Source organism: Lygodium microphyllum, chromosome 14 (genome assembly GCF_053477565.2).
Source record: "Lygodium microphyllum isolate KBCC chromosome 14, Lygodium_microphyllum_v1.1.10, whole genome shotgun sequence".
Taxonomy (NCBI): Eukaryota; Viridiplantae; Streptophyta; class Polypodiopsida; order Schizaeales; family Lygodiaceae; genus Lygodium; species Lygodium microphyllum.
The window spans coordinates 126,927,482-126,944,533 of record NC_141148.1 but is presented as its reverse complement, the minus strand read 5'-3'; the positions used below and the strand labels follow the sequence as shown (position 1 = coordinate 126,944,533).

The 17,052-nt window shown below is 35.8% G+C and overlaps 1 protein-coding gene across 4 annotated transcripts; it reads right to left on the bottom strand.

Moving 5' to 3' along the window:
• Positions 1 to 2,473: 2,473 nt before the first annotated feature.
• On the bottom strand, positions 2,474 to 12,173 carry LOC148026088 (serine carboxypeptidase-like 32). 4 transcript variants are annotated; one of them, XM_087693326.1, is made up of 11 exons: positions 11,527 to 12,172; positions 9,906 to 10,013; positions 9,397 to 9,492; positions 9,166 to 9,258; positions 8,881 to 8,954; positions 7,851 to 8,138; positions 7,164 to 7,309; positions 6,504 to 6,596; positions 6,005 to 6,110; positions 5,396 to 5,564; positions 2,474 to 2,738 (listed from the first exon to the last, which is right to left on the bottom strand). In XM_087693326.1, exons 1-10 carry the CDS (start codon positions 11,918 to 11,920, stop codon positions 5,421 to 5,423), a joined length of 1,542 nt encoding a protein of 513 aa, XP_087549452.1. In that variant the 5' UTR covers positions 11,921 to 12,172; the 3' UTR covers positions 2,474 to 2,738; positions 5,396 to 5,420. The 4 variants fall into 4 exon arrangements, with proteins under 4 accessions (XP_087549452.1, XP_087549451.1, XP_087549454.1 ...); XM_087693325.1 differs by having other exon boundaries at positions 2,474 to 2,742; positions 11,527 to 12,170; XM_087693327.1 differs by lacking the exon at positions 2,474 to 2,738 and having other exon boundaries at positions 2,754 to 5,518; positions 11,527 to 12,173.
• Positions 12,174 to 17,052: the final 4,879 nt, after the last annotated feature.

Here is a 17,052-nt window from a genome sequence, read left to right as displayed (position 1 = left end):
ATATATCCACTTGTATAGTGCCCAAATTGGATCCTTCACTGACCCCTAGATATGACATTCTACTTACCATCTCCTTGTGAGCTAGAATGTCCTCTACCTCTAGAGTAGGATCTCCTCCTATCTCTAGGCCTAAAGTCACCATGTCTAAAAGAGCTACAACCATGTGCAAAGCTATCTCTACAACCATGTGAAGGTGATGCTCTAGCTCTCGATGGGCTACCACACGGACTCTCTCATGATAGAATAAACTATCATGACTAGCATTTTTACCACTGCTAGATGAATTAAGGTCCAAATTTATTTCTTGTGTAAGCAACAAAGCAACCAACTCCTCAAAGTCAAGCATAGAATCACCTCTCACAGAAATATAGTTGTTGTCAAGGGACTTGTATGCAGGTCTAAGTCCATTCAAAATAACGGAAACGAAATCATCATCATCATCATCCATAGGTGCATTTATTGAAGTAAGATCTTCCATTTGTCCCGCTCTCTCTCCTCACCTCCATGTTTTTCTATTTCAATGGATCAAAATGCTAGGCATACTAAGATACAAGAATCGAATTAGATGAAATGGAAAAGGGCTTTTCAAACAGGAAGGAATTGAAATTGGATAGGATAGGATATACCTCACTAATCTCAAATTTACTCACTTGTCCTCTTTCATTGAATATATCAATCAAGGGAAAACACTCAATAATTAGGGTTAAATGGAATCCTCATAGCGTCATTCAATTAGTCCAAAGAAAAATTCAAAAAATAAGACTAGAAATTTTAAGATTCTTGAAAGTAGAATCCCTAAATCTCTAAAACAATTGAACTTAGCGTAGTAATAGAATATAGAAGGATTAAAAGAGATTTATGGAAAATACCTCATAAAATGGAATTGATTGAAGCTTGAAGAGTATAATGCATGCATAGATTGATCCAATGAGGACAAGAATTCAAGGACACCTTCATCTTATCCTTCAAATACTCCATTGTGAGCTAGAATACTTCAATCACAATGGATGGACTGAAATTGCACTTTTCCCCAAACCTTACCCCATGAATGCAATCCTATGCCAAAACAACTTCAATGCCTTCAAATGTTAACGCTTCTTTGAGGATAATTGCTTCAATGAATCCCTTGAGCAGTAGGTAGAAATTTCTTGAAGAAATTGGAGACGCAACCAAGCTTTAATGGCTTCCTTGCTATCCTTTAGGGTTTACCATAAATATTGCCAAGAGAAAAAGAAGAATAGAGCTTAAATATGTCAAGTAGATAGCCAACAATAGAGCTTGAATTAAGAGCTACTGAATATATGCACGAATCTTGATTAGTTATTTGCATTGGCAACCTAGATGTAATCGTTAGCTTTAAAGTGCTTAAGATTAGTTATTCAACTAAATTTACATTGTTCTTTGCATTGGGAACCTAGATGTAATTGTTGGCTCCAAAGTGTTCAAGATTAGTTGTCTACTACTAAATGAATCCTAGAGTTCTATGCATTCCATTTGTGCCATAGAACAAGGTATGAAGATATAAGGGCTGAGAACTTTCATGAGAGCTCAAATAAATCTTGAGAAAATTTGAAGGGAATCCTATTACCAAAAGTAATTGATATTGTTGTGCTCCTTAAACGCTAATAAGTCTCTTTCTCTAAAACTACTGCCAAAATGCTATAGTGGACACTCTACTAAATTGACATGCATGGATACTCTAAAAATTGACATATATCCCATAATTTTTGTTTGCTTCTCTTGTAAATAGCTCTAAACTTGCCTTTTCCACCTTTGGAAAATGTATTACTCATACAAATTTTCATAGCCTATACCTATTGTACTAATTGTCTATACCAAACTATAATAGATTTTCTAACTAGAAAATAGAAATGGACATGGAGAAAGTGAAAGAAAAAAATGGATCAAATACATGTGCTCGAATACAACTTGTAAGATGTCAGTGAGGAGAGAGAAATACTTAATGAGAGAGAAATAAGGGAGATAAGACTAGAAGAAGATAGAGAAAGATTAAGAGAAATGGCAAGGAGCCATGAAAGTTGCAAGCTACATAGAAGCTTCAAAAGATGAAAGTGACTATGTAGTATTCTAAATGGTTAAAAAAATAAGTCTCTTGTATCTGATATGCCTACATATCATATACATAGGACAATGTAGCTAGTTTGTTTTTATTTTTATCAAAATAATTGTATTTTTCCCTTCATTACACTGCAATCTTAACAAGAAGTACACAGTCACAATTGTGACAGCCTTTTTCACCAACTACTCATCAATAACACATACAATTTGCAACATGTCTAAAGATAAACCTTGTGTTTGACAAGCATATTAAAGCTTACATATTTAAAATTTGTAACCTATGTATATAAGAACAACAAACATGACCAACAATATAATATACCCTGAATTGTTGTCCATAACCTTTTGGAGCTCAAAAGGAACCCAAAATGGTCCCAAATAACCAAAAAAGCAGTGGGAAAAATCTTGTGAGTTAATGCATAGTATATACATCAGAGTTCTTATACACTAAATCGTACAACAATTGGGATATCTGCATTGCCTTACTTTGAGTGCTTCTATAAGCACTATCCAAGGCAAAGAATGAGAGAATGGAAGAGTTTCTTACTTGTTGTTTACTTTCTTGAATCCTTTCTCCTTCCCCTTCCCTTTAACCTCCAAAACAACCTCTAATAGTGTTGCAACTTTGATACCTTGACAAAACTTGGGTGGTGGAGGCACTTTCTTGAATCGATGCACCAAATACAACAATAGAAAAAATATTTTCTTATTGGTTTTTCTTACTTATTTCTTACAGTACAATGTACACAAAGTGAAAATCAGATACAACATAAGGAAAAGTAGCCTACTAAGTCAAATAATGCATACTTGACTATACTAATTGGTTGGTACTATAACTATGCTAATTGTGAGTAGATATAACTAATCAAATGCAACAAATGACGAGTCAATGGCCATGTGAGGGTCATGATGTGATAACCATTGATATACTAAGTGTAAACCATTAGAACCTTCTAACTAGGTGGTCCACTCTCAATGTCTACATGTGTTGAGTTGGCCATCTCAACAATATTCACCTTTGTTTAAAAACACATGAGCAACATTCACTTGGGCTACCTAAAAGAAGATATCCATGAGTTTTTGAATCCTAGTATGCCCGTAAGCACTCCATCATGACACCCTTAATCTAATGCCTTGGCCTTTTTGGGTGTGGCCTCTTGGGTAAACGAGGATGATATTAGACTCTCTCTCTCCCTTGGGCACCTTTTGGGCCTAAGAGGGGGTGAAGCTTCTAAATTCAAAGGCCTACACTAAAAAAAAATTACCATGTAATTTTGGCCTTACTTTACTCCACAGAAAAATCACATAACAAATTATTTATTTGGAAAAGTAAGAAAAATGCCAAAAAATCCCCTATAAAAGGACATGTTGTGAGCATTCTTTAGCTATCCATGATCATTATCATTGCTCTGGCTTCAACTATCACCATTATTCTCTCTCCAATTACCATGGTTGCATCTAGAACTACCATCTTCTAGAGGAGGTGTCATCCATCAAGCTAGGAGAACTACTTGATCTAGTAGTCATTTTCTAGCCACTTGAGAGGTGCCATCTACTATCCCAATTGCCGGCCACTACAAAAGGAACTTTTCACCTATTGTCATAGCATGTTGCCTACTATGTCATAATCATCCAATGGTTCTAATGCTTGTGTTTTCACTCAACATGATGCATTTTTGTTGCCTTGGTGGAGGACTACTAGCCTCATCATCATGCCATCATTTGTTGTGTCTATGTATTGTGCTTTTAGCTTGCAAACATTATGTTTGGTACCAAAGTCTCCACTAACATCCTACTTTTAGAGGATCGTATATTGTACCTACACATTGGATTAATATTATTACATTTTGGGATTTGTCATAAGTACTCTTGAAGCTATTCTTGATGACTTTGATACCACTCTTAGCTCACTTCTAGCTTAGTTCTTGAGGCTTGCGGCCTCTCATATCACCTTCATCTCTTTACATGCTCATCCTCATTCGATTGTCCATTAGATTGTGTTTATTATGTTTTTATAAATTTCTTTTCTCTTTGTTTTTCCTAATATTCATTATAGGTTGCACATTACGGTTCCAATATACATAATCAAATACGAATATCAATTTTCTTAAAGGGAAGCATTGAGAAGTATAGGTTTTGTAGTCTCCTACTTTTGTTGTTAGGTATGAAAATTGGGGAAAGTGCTTTATGGTCTTACAAGAAGGCATGTGCATATTACTTACATGAAATGGTGCACTATTATTATGTGAGCATTTAATTTATAGTAAAATGATGGCATTAATATTCATCAATAAAGTATATTAGTAACATGTTAAAATGGTTTGGTTTTGATGAATGTAAGCCTATGTTTAATCTTGTAGAATTTGGTTCATATCTTAGCCTTCAAGTTTGTTGTGATCTAGTTGATGCATTTACCTATGAAGAGGCTGTTGGATGTCCTATTGGTTGTTTATTGTCCAAGGTCAGCTATGCAATTTGTAGTGGCACATGTGAGAAAATTTATGCATTAGCATATCCTAGTTTTAAAGCATTTGCTACCTATGAAGGAAGTCTTTGTTGTTTCGACAAGTACACATGATTACACTTTATTCTATTGACATGGTGCTAATCCACATCTACAATTGTTTTTGGTATTTTGACCAACCAGGTTGTTTTGACACTAGAGTGTTTATTAGTAGGTTTTACTTTTTCCTTGGTGATCAATGTATATGTTGGCTACACAAAGAGCAACCCAAATGCATCCACTATAATAAAATTAGACCTATCAGGTGCTTTGGAAATTCCTACAATATAACATTTTTATATATATTCCATATAAATTGAGCAGCCATAATGAAAAAAGCACCTTTAATTTAAGGTTTTTTATACAAATAGTTTTTCCTACTTGAATTTAACTACCCCTAGGTAAACTATGTGTAAATGCATCCCTTGTATACATAGACCACAAAGTAAATTTGTCTCATTAGCTAATGTACATGATATGATACATTTACAAAGGCGACCATCCTAGGAGAAGCTTATTTTAGCCAATCCCACATGTGAAGTCCACAATTTGTAACAAACATCAATCACATCATTAGTTTAAAAATCACTTTATGGAAGGAAAGGGGCATAATACCTTTTGACTAAACATTAATTTTGATCCAAATAACAAATCCCTACAATGTATAGTTTACCTTCTCTTTTACTGAAGAGGTGTTTGCCACAAAACATACAAGAGGGACACATGAAGGCCTTGCATTGGAATGAAATTCAAGCTTTAATTTTGATTAATCCAATCAAAAAATAAAGGTGAGAAAATGGTGTTTACACCAACCTTTTGTATGATTATGCAAAACAAATCATGAACTTGGAAGTGGAGATCCTTTGAGGAATTGTGTGACAAGGGCAAGGGCACGCCCTGGTTGGACAGAGGGAACCATATGGCCAGCTCCTCTCACTGTAGCAAATGTAATACCATCATATACTTGACTCCAACCAGCTACCTATATGTTCCCCAACAACAAGATGGAATTTTACATAATGTGCTAGTGACTTGGAGGGTATTAGCATATTCCACATTGACCTATTAGCCAAGTCATTTAAAAGCTTAAAGAGATTGCACAACTTGCTATTCTAGTTTGAACATGGAAAGTAAGAAAGTTTTAAAAATCAATGATGTGGATACGTATTGCACATACAAGATACATTACTCATGGAGAATCTTGAGGTAGAATATATCGAATGATATGATCATAAGCTCTATTCATACCTATATGTCATAAACTACTACTTATAAATATAAAAGTTTGTGAAAACTTGGGCTTATGTCTCTTCACTTACAAGGTAAATATGCATAAATATCAACGAGCATGCCCACTATGTGAATACTAATTTTCATATGAAAAATTCTACAAAGTTAGAAAAAGCTACTTCCGAAGTTTACCTGTTGTTGATAATACCAAGGATACCAATCTACCTTGGTGGGGAGTTTCATAGACTCTATTGAATAGCGAGTTGATAAAACTGGTATGCGACCATCCCAATCACCACTGAGACAATTACAAATGGGTAAATAAAATCAATTTAAAAAGTAAAATATCTCAAAGCATACATTTTTGTTAAAGAGACCATGAAAGTTTACTGTAGAAATAAGGATGCATATCCATAGTGAGTTGAATCACTTTACCTCCTAACAAGTGAGTCTAACTTGTATGAGTATGCTCATTTGTGATAAGTGGAATGTGACAAAGTCATGTAGGAAAATGACAAAAAGGAAATGTCTTTTTCTACACCCTTAAGTATGTCATCCAAAAATAGAATTTCTAAGCCAAAAAGCATTCGAATATGTATTTAATTCCTAACTTATGCTGGGTACAAATCTTTAGGGGGGAATTTCAAATAGTTGCAACTCTAGCTATCTTTCTACACAAAAGTATTTATACCTGAACATCCAAATGCGTATCCTTGCCTTCATGAGTTCCTTTAAGATAATCGTCATGGATTTAGGACTATCATTCCATCCATCAAGCAAATCACTATAATTAAATAAAGAAAAATTTGTATTAGTGAACAAAACATCCTATTGTACAAACTTTTGACTTAGTTTCATAGGATGTTGTGGAGGGGTGTCAAAAAATTAACAACGTAAATATACGTGCTTAAATTGATATATTCTTCCATATTTCAATATATAAGCTACCTTCATGTATATGCATCTCTTAACGTTGATTATAATCTCACTTTTGGAAGTACATCTAGTTGTATTACATCTACCTTGGCTAAAGATCCACAGTTGTAAGTGAAATGCTACAAAACCATCTATCTCAATATAACTAAGATGCAATGAGATAACTCTTTTTTCCAATCTAGTGGAAACCAATGAGTTAATGGTATTGTATCCTTGTTTAGAATTAATATTTCTAGGACTTTCCTTTGGATCAATAACTTGGAATGCATGATATACAAATACAATCACATGCAATTGTACATATGCACATAAACACACCATCATCTTTGCAAATAGAATACATATCTAATATGCTTAATTTTTTCACTTTTTTGTCATGAATAATAAATCACATCTCAAACACGTATCTTTGTACCTGCATGCACTCCATAAAGTTGCCTTGGCATGCAAGGTGCGTTGGACATCTTCTCGATTTAAGTAAGCATCAACATAATAATCAATGCATGGGTCATCTCTAGCTCCTCCATTACCAACTAGAGTGCTTGGGATATTTCGATTAAGCTACACTTAGCAGCAATTTCAAAAGTGTATTAGAGAGAGAGAGAGAATATGATCAATATATTTTAGGAGGTGCCTTTCAAAACCTCCATAAACCATGAAATCAAGGTTTAGTTATAGTACCCTTAATTATGGAAAGATTTGCAAAAATCGTCGATCCATATGAAAGTCTAGTCATCATGTTTCAAACATTATTATGAATGCTACTAGTTTGTGATTTAATTGAGAAAGTTTCTCCATTCTCTAGCATAAGGAGTTTCTATGTCATGCCAAATATGAATTTCGTTTGTGTCTATTTGCATCTACTTCAACAAAGCATCATCACCTCTAAATTCAAGATTCATATAAAAGATCACGAATTTATCTTTCAATCATGCCAACTACTATTTACTAAAATTGTAGCATGCATTCAACCTCACCTAATATTTACATTGAAGAACATGCACTCATCCCTTACGTTTCAAGCTCTTTTTCTTGTATTCAAAATCTATTATTAACAAAGCTTTTGAAAGTAGCATCACATTGATGTTAGCACCTTACTTACCAATGTAGAAGAAGATATTGGCTTCTTTCCGAATTGTACTCCCAATGAAGATAGAGTGTCATTCAAGCATTTGTTAGAATAAATATTGTAAATATTGAGTGCTTCATATTGGACAAACAAATCAATAATAAGTTTGGAACAATTAGCGCTTGCTCGAGTTTCATCAGAGTAATCACCACAAAAAGTGCTAATATTTTGATAAAATTTGTCAGAAATAATGGCATGACTCCAAGCATAATCCACAATACCCTTTGAATCTGATGCATCATCTATCAAAGCGTTACCCATCTGCAAATCATCAAGTTCAGTATCATGATTCCATAACACACATAATTTCTTTCATCAAGAAACAAAAAAAGCTCGAAATAATTTGATTGTGTTAAATTATTAGATTAACCAACTAGACTAACATAGTTAAGATTTCCTCTCAAGGAATCTTGGAAATTTTTTTTGAGAAGCACCGAGGGGGGTTCACTATGTTAAAACCTCATATACCATGTATGTTGGCTCAATTTGTGTGTTTGGGCATTTTAATACCCCTTATAACCCCCATCCTATCTATGCATACTTTCTAGAACTCCACCATGAAACCGCTTCAGTTGCATGCATGTGCTATTTTTACATATTCCTAAGCAAACTCACTTTGAGAACTTCAAACTACATAACTAGAAATTTTGAAGTGAAGCAGTGGGTTTACACAAGTATGGTGTTTGATTATTAGCTTCAACTCCATATATACGATTGAACAAGCCTTGGAATCTCTTTCTAAATTAAAGGAGATGCAAAATTTTGGCCAAAAAGAGAATTTATAGTATACTTATTATGATTATTTTTGAGAAAATGATTGTATCATTTATCTGAAAAATATATATTATTTGTATAAAAATCTTGAAGTTATGTATGGATGTACATATGCCTAATGCGAAAGAAGGATTATTAGTAACAAAGTGAAACAAAACCATGTACACTTCCATAAAGCAACATATAAGTGAGCTTTCTTTGAAAGACATGCATGTCACAATAAACTTACTAGTATTCCCTTCAAGGATATTTGAGTATTGTTCATATCAATGATCGATTTAGCAAGCTGAGGTACATAATGCCCTGAAACTTGGAACCAATGTCAAGAATATGTAGATAGTTTAAGCACACTAAATAAACTTCATGAAGGTACATTGCTTCACATTGTCAAGAATGTGTGGCAAATAATCAAACCAATCTGTGTCAAATAAATAATTATGTAAATGATTGATTGTCATATGCAAAATTTTAATAAGAGTGAGTGATAGTTACAAAATATGTGATCCTCACTAACCTGCATAGCTCTCCCCAGCAATATAAAAATCTCGAGACTTGTATTCAGGGAATCTCTCAAACCAACCAAGTAGAAATGTATATGCATCCTTAGCTAACATTCAAATCATATCCACACAAAGGGAAGAAAGTCATGATTATGTAACTAGTATGCAAGTAGACAAGCCATGTACATTTGACAATGATGTAAACATATTTGATGAGGCATGTAATCATGATATTATTCCAACACCTGTTAGGGCATCTCCAAACTGTTCATAGTCGGATGATGTGTTTGAGTATGAGAAGCCCACACCGATAGGGGACTCAAGGAACAATAGATTTACCTCTGGAACATTTACAAAATCATAACAAAATATACCATACTTTAGGTAACTTATATAGGGAGAAAAGTCAAAAATATTGAGAGAATTGCTATGTGTATAGCTAATGAAGTTTGAACTTGGACCATGTAAGTTCCTAAATTCCTTTTGCCTTGAAAAAATAACAAAGATGGCTTTCCATGGACAAGACTAGGTACCCCGTGAACCACCATATTGGTGAACATGGTTTTAAAAGTATGTTGATTTCCATTGTTGGAATCTAATGAGCACCCAAATTAAAATTAAAATGTTACAATACCTTCAAGGGTCTCCCCTTGATTTGAACAAAATTGACGATACATAGATTTACTAGTTTCCAACAATGGAGTCTCTGAGAACTTCTATAATATCATTCATTATGATAAGTACACATGTTTACCTTTGTTCCAAGAGTAGTCATTGAGTGAGACACTAGCTCCATCAGCATTCACCTTGAAAGGCCCAATTTCCTCGAATTGACCATATCCAATAGAAGAACAACCAGGGCCTATTGATAAAATGCAAATTTACTTATATGAAAGCTACATTTTGAATAGAACTTAAGTAATATAAGCAATTAAGGTAGTTCCATACAATATCACTTTCTAAAATTGAGATCCACATGTTCTGCAACAATTAATTGGGAGCTAACATTGATGTTACCATTGAGGAGATAATGAAAATTAGTAATGGCTATAAGATGGAGTCAACATCCTTAGTGGTGAGATGGCTAGAAGGGTTTAGCCATTAGGCATCCTTGTTGCCAAGGAAATCGTTGTATATCTAGGTTGTGGTGGGGGCGATTGCAATGTGTAGGAGTGTGGTCATATGCAATGTTATGATACATAAGATTGGGAACTTGGAAAATGGGCAATGAAAAGAACGACAATAAGGGACTCATGACAATAAGAAAGGTGCATAATGAGTGTGGTCATATGCAATATTATGATACATAAGATTGGAAGCTTGGAAGATGGGTAATGAAAATAAAAACAAGGGACTCATGACAATAAGAAAGGTGCATAATGAGCATTGGCTTGATGTAATGCTTTACAGAAAGGATGTGTGTGTGTGCATGCACGTGGCCATGCATATAAGCTTTCTTTTGGAAGAGTAACTTAAAGAAATAAAACAAGAGGAACAAAAAAATGACAAAATTTCACACACACACACACACACACACACACACACACACACACACACACATACACACACACACACACACACACACACACACACACACACACACACAGGCATGTGCTTTAGGCCCATTTCACATTCATTTGGGCAAATGGTTGTGATAGGGGTGATTGCAAAGTTGGAGTGCACCTATTGGTAAAAATCTTGCCCATTGCCTCTGCGAATTGACCAATGCAAGTTGGTCGGATGGTTTTGCATCCATGGTAGGGAAAGAGTTAGAAAGCCTATCTCTGCTTAACACATGGTAGTTCAACCAATGAGTGCACACTTAACCAGGAAACTTGTCGGACTCGTGTGAATGAAAAGCTCTCATTTTTCACTTTTTGTTATTATTTTTGGGTCATTTGTCCAAAGAACTGTGAGGCCTCCCTTATTGGATTATAAAGTATCTCATTTGCCCTACCCACACTACTAAAAACACTCCTACTGTTTTCGTTAACCAAGGGTGCACATTGACCATTGCAATAGCATGCAATTACTTGTAGTACCCAACCCAAACATAACAAAACTGATAAACATTAATGACAAATTGCAAAACCAACACTACCAATGTCAACTACCACTACCACCACTGCAACAATAGTAGCAACAACAACCACAACCACCACCACTACCAATGCCACCCCTACCACCTTGTAACTTATAAGGTGGTAACAACAACAACCACAACCACCACCTTGTAACTTATAAGGTGATAACTAAGCTTCTAAAGGCGCTGATGTACCTTGCTAGGGCGATGTACATTCATACTACTTTTTGTGTTAAAAGCATATCCATCCCAGTAAGTCAACAACAGTAACAATGATAATAAGGATGATTACCTCCGTTGAGCCAGAGGAGGAGAGGCTTGGAGGAAGGGTTGGCGGTGGCCTCAAAGAACCAGTAAAAGAGGGCACGCCCATGGGACTCATTGACCGTGATGTAGCCTGCATAGTGGGCAAACCCGAGGTTACCATGGGGCTGCCCAGGCAGACCCGTCACAAGGTCGCCTTCCTTACTTGGGCTGCTATCCGGCTGCTGCTGCTTGCTCTTATTGTGGCTCTTGCTGCTGCTGCTTGTGAACCCAGTCAGTCGTGCTGCATCCACCATCTCAACCTCCCTCATCATCATTTCACATGAAATTGTGATAACGATCAAACATAACATTGCAGCAATCGGTTTGGTGGGAGCATAGCTGGCGCAGCTGTGGAGGATAATGCTTGGCTTGTGCTCCATGGACTCCTGAGAGTGAGAGATCGGGGTGGGGGATTGGGCTGAGCGACACCCAATCGGATAACAGAATTAAAAAATGGGCTGTGAAGTCCATTTATTCTGTCGTATGACGGAACCCTTATATATACAATTATGTATCAGAAAGCATTTGACTGCACGAGCAAAAATTGCAGCCCCACAAACCCACCTCTCTCTCTCTCTCTCTCTCTCTCTCTCTCTCTCTCTGTGTGCATAAGAGAGAGACACACTCTCTCTGCACAAGAGACAGCTATGGGGTCCAGCATAGTTGCGTGGTGGTGCATATGATTCTCTCTCTCTCTCTCTCTCTGTCTCTCTCTTTTTCTCTCTGATTTCCAATATCCCTCTTTATTTCTGTTCTGATTTCGAAAATCACAGAAAATACATTGTTCACCCACCAAAAAAAAAAAGCAGGTTTTTTAAACAGCTATTTAATATCATATATCTATTTTTTTGACGCGAATAGATAGATATATTGAATTACCGTATAGCTCCGGTCAGTTTAGCGCATGAATAGATAGAGATCTTGGATTACCGTATAGCTCCGGTCAGTTTAGCGCATGAATATCTATTTAATAATAAATATCTAAATATTCAGTCTATTGATAGATACGTATCTACTAGCTGGTTTGGCCAACATTGCCAGCTGCCAGCCAGGACCCGCTAATCGCGTGTTGCACGGTTTGCATCTCGAAAGACAAACGACAACCGGCCCCAATTTTCCAATTTAAACGCATTGCATTTTTAAATGAAGGAGCAACCCCATTTCTACCTGTTTTTCATTGCTTTGCAAATAAATATTTCACCAATCATCGAAAAGGGAGTAGATACTTCTAAAGATCCATCCACCCAACACAAAGGAATCCAAAGATTCTTCCATGCTTTTATAGAAAATGAAATTATCCTTAGAACCCTTTGTCCTCCCTATATGCACTCCAAACACTTTGTTGTGTCACTATACATCCAATCCAAATGCTTTGTTGACTCCCAAAAAGTAACACTTGTTAGTTCAAATCAACGAAAGTATCCGCCCCAAAGGCTACATGACTCTGTATTTTGCAGAATCAGTGGCTTCACATGCATGTAGCCCTCTAGCTCACCCGTAGGGCCGTCTAGCTTGAAAACAAAGTCCCACCCAATGCCTCCACTATAGCTAAAGTTACTGGTCCCCCTTGTGATCCACCACCAATGGTCCATCATGTTAGGCAAACATCTTCCTCAGCACTCTTCTATGAATGAATACAAGCACATCATGCCTTATAGTGCCCCACATTCCATTCCCTTGACATAACAAACAACATGTTTGCATGATTGTATCTCCTAGTTGGCTGAAGCCAAACTATCTTTTAAAGGCCAGTGGTCACACCACCTTTAGACATATAGGAGTTTCTCTCTACATGATGGTGAGTTTTTGGGCATTTGTGGCAATAATAACAAGAGTTTGCTTTCTAGAAGCTACTTTGTCATGTATGATATGAAAAATCAACATGTTTTCGCTTTCAATTACATGTGCGTACATTGTCGTTGGCATGAGTGTGCACATATGCATGCAACACATAAACATACATTATTTTCTTTTTTGTTTAGTCCCCTTATACTATTTTCTGTTGTCTATACCTTTCATTACAATGCCAACGTACTATGATTGTTAGGAGATAGTGATTTCCCAACCAATTGTATCCTTGTTATACTTGAAGGTATTTCAAAGATGTTTAAGAGGCTTGTGGAGAGCCTTTCAATGGAGGATTGACAATCAATAGGGAGATGATAGAGAAATGTGACAATGTCTTACCTTTGGCATTCAAAGTAATTAGTAAAGGTCAAATAAGAGAGCAACACATGTGTCAAGCAAGATTGGACCTTTTAGAGAAAAGCTTCCAAACATTCAAGCATGAAAGACACCAAGTACATGAACTTGGTGCATATTTTCACAAGCTCTCCAATAAAAAGGTAATTTGCATGTTAAAATCATTGTAGAAGGGTATACATCACATGTTTTGAAATCCATAAAAGCTATTACTTTACATTTAAAGTATCATAAAATCAAGGTTTTATTCTAGTAGCAAATATGCAATGTCCCTCTTCATTCAAAGCTTCGATGTCTTTTAAAAGACATTTTCGTGATAGATTTCTAAAGAAAATACCTTCTTTCAATGTTTACTCACACAATTCAAATAAAAAGGGTGTACAAAAATATTTGCATCGCAATAATGTTGTTTCTAGAAAGAAAATTTAGCTTAAAAGGCTTATTAAGGTGCTAATGACTTCCGTATATGACGTCTAAACATAGTTATTCAGCCACTCAAATAGGGATAGTGGCATTTGAGCATATTGAAGTTTTTCAATCTTACAAAATTAATGTTTAAATATAATTCCTTTAGCAAATGCACTTTATATAGCTTGTTCAAATGCAACTACTCTAGGTGAAGGGAAAGTTTCATTTGAGCACATTGGAGGGGTTAAGTCCACATGGAAAATTGATTATTCAATTTTTGAATAAGAATATGATTAACATTGATATATAGATGCTCATAGTTTTTAATTAGGCCTAGACATTATATTTGATGTTTAAGTTTTCCAAGATTTCATTTCCTTTCTTTGGGAGTAATTGATTTTCTTATTTGTATAGTCTTTATAAGGTACGAAAGAGATTGAAGTTGTTTTTCTCCCATGCTGGCTTCAAGAGTACATTTCAAATGCTTGGTTGCTATCTTTGTCCAATCTCCACTTGACAACCTTTCTATCCAAATGGCCTTCATTGTTGCTTTGATCAAATGACAGTGAAATATTGACAATCACCTTTCTTTGATTCCATTGTGCTTTCAAAATTGGATGGCATTGCATGCAATTTGTGTTTTAAAATCATGCTCTTAGATGGGCTAGATTAATTTTGCCAATTATATCTTGTATATAACCTAGACTCTAAATAGCTTGGGTGAAATGTCACTTTAGACAATTTTTATTTTTTGAGTCTTGCCCAAAAAGTCATGCTTATGAATAAAAGAAAATAGCCATGTATCTATTTACAAAACACATAATATTTTTTAAAAAAGCATTTGCATTCTCAAAAAGAAAATTGCTCGGGGTTGTAACTTAGGCCATTTAGGTATTTACATTTAGTTATACCTAACCAATCAAATGGTTTGGTATATGACAAAAGCTAAAGTGCATTCTTATATATTTATGGCCCATTCACATATTTACAAACTCTTGTGAAACTAGAGATAAATCTTTTAATTGTTACTTACTACCCCATAGTATCTCTTCTTGAACTTGAAATAGTATGTGCTTTAGTAGTTACCTACTACCCCATTAGCATCTACAAAATCTTATGTGCTATGACTTCTCCTTGTTGAGCTAGAAAATGCATTAACATGTTTACCAAAATTTCCTAGAGAGTGTTAGTGTCCCATAAGACAAACCCTAATTTGGGAGGATCCACATTTATGAATAAGAGGCTTCGCTAACACTCAACCTACGTCTCGTCATCACACGTCCTCCATCAACTAGCGCCCACTTCTTCCCTGTTGTCTATACCCCTTCATGGCACATATCATAGTTGATGTTGGTGACTAGCCTTCCATCAGCTCATGATGACCAATCTTCAGCCTCTAGACATTATGTTTGCTACTAAATGGTAGTTTTTTAGCATGTCTACATTGTTAAACAACCATCCTCATTAATCTCTAGCCACCTATATCCAAACAATATGCAAGTTGCATTTATAGTCTTCCAACAATCTCCATCTCTCTAAGGGTAACTTGATTGCTCTATTTATGGTCTATAGTTGTTCCTTAACTTGTTTCCCCACTGTTTTAGGCTACTGCTCTCATTTTTAGCCAAACACAAACACATAGATTTGTGTTTGTAGCTAGTATTGATCACATTCAAAGGCTCCTTCTTGCATTTTAAGACTCATATAGAGTATGGCACACTCTCTAGCTCATCTCTCTGCTCTTGTTCTTTAGAAACATGGGAGTTTGAGGTCTGTATTCACTTTGCATAGTGTATTTACTACATTAAGCATCATATTCATTCATTATTCATTCTTCAATATCAATTATCTTTGAGTTAATCTTCACCTTTGTGGTCTTTCATTATCACTTTGTGTTTTGGTGCTCAAGTATTTCTTGACATGGTATCAAAGCTAGGTACTCTTTGAAGAGATCTAGGCCTTTATCTAAAAGCTTGACGTATGAGATTCTCCCATATGACATGTCTCAAGCGCCAACCTAATTTGAACCACAAACCAATTAGTCACCTCCTTTGGGCCACATATCTAGATCCACTATGCCAGGCCAGTTCAATACTCACAAGTTTGTGGCTAGACATGCATCTCATTTTTCTTCTTTGGGTGCTTCTCATTCCCCCATTGACATTAAAATCTTAGGGAGAGAGGGGGTGTTTACTTCTACTTTCCACCATTTGGTGGTGAGACAATTGGTATTCTTCTCTTCTCTTAGTGCTTACAGGATCTTGGCCATTCTTGTGTCATCATACATTTGCATCTTGATGATCATGATTGTAAAAGGGTGCTCGAGACAAGCGAATGATATCCATTCAAGAACGCTATTGGAGTGGCACCATTTCATAATATTTTTCTTAAGCATGACATTCTGCATTGCCTTTTGCATTATCCCATGCATTGACATTCTATTCTTATAAAAATTCATCTATGCATATTTATCCCTTTTGTGTCCAAGAAGTCAACTCGGATCCATGATATTTATGGCAACTAGATGGCCGTCTCCTAGGGTGGCCTTTTTGTAGTGTCCTCTCTCTAGCAACATCCCACATAGTTTCTTCATCACTAACACTTACTAGTCATGATAGCTTTCTATTTTGTGATATTAGATCCAACCATCCCTTTACTTTCCCTTAGGACATAGATACCTAAAGAGACAAAACCCAAAGAAAAAGGTTCAAAGCGGTTCCATCACCTTTGTAGATCCTAGTAGTCCACTAGGTAACCGATGTGAGAACCATTTGGTTGATACCTTGGTCTCTCTGGATTGACCCTTTTTTGGGCTCACGAGGTAATATCATCATTGTCTCTATCATCTTGGTAGGCCATTGGGAAATTATCATGCATCTTTTTCTGATGTCCTAGCTAGCTA

Excerpts from the sequence above, each read along its gene's own strand:
- LOC148026088 (XM_087693326.1), bottom strand. The coding sequence starts at position 11,920 with ATGGAGCACAAGCCAAGCATTATCCTCCACAGCTGCGCCAGCTATGCT. Across the intron at positions 8,955-9,165 it reads TGCTGGGGAGAGCTATGCAG|GGCATTATGTACCTCAGCTT; the intron begins GTTAGTGAGGAT and ends TCCAAGTTTCAG. Across the intron at positions 7,310-7,850 it reads CAATATCTTCTTCTACATTG|CTTAATCGAAATATCCCAAG; the intron begins GTAAGTAAGGTG and ends TGCTAAGTGTAG.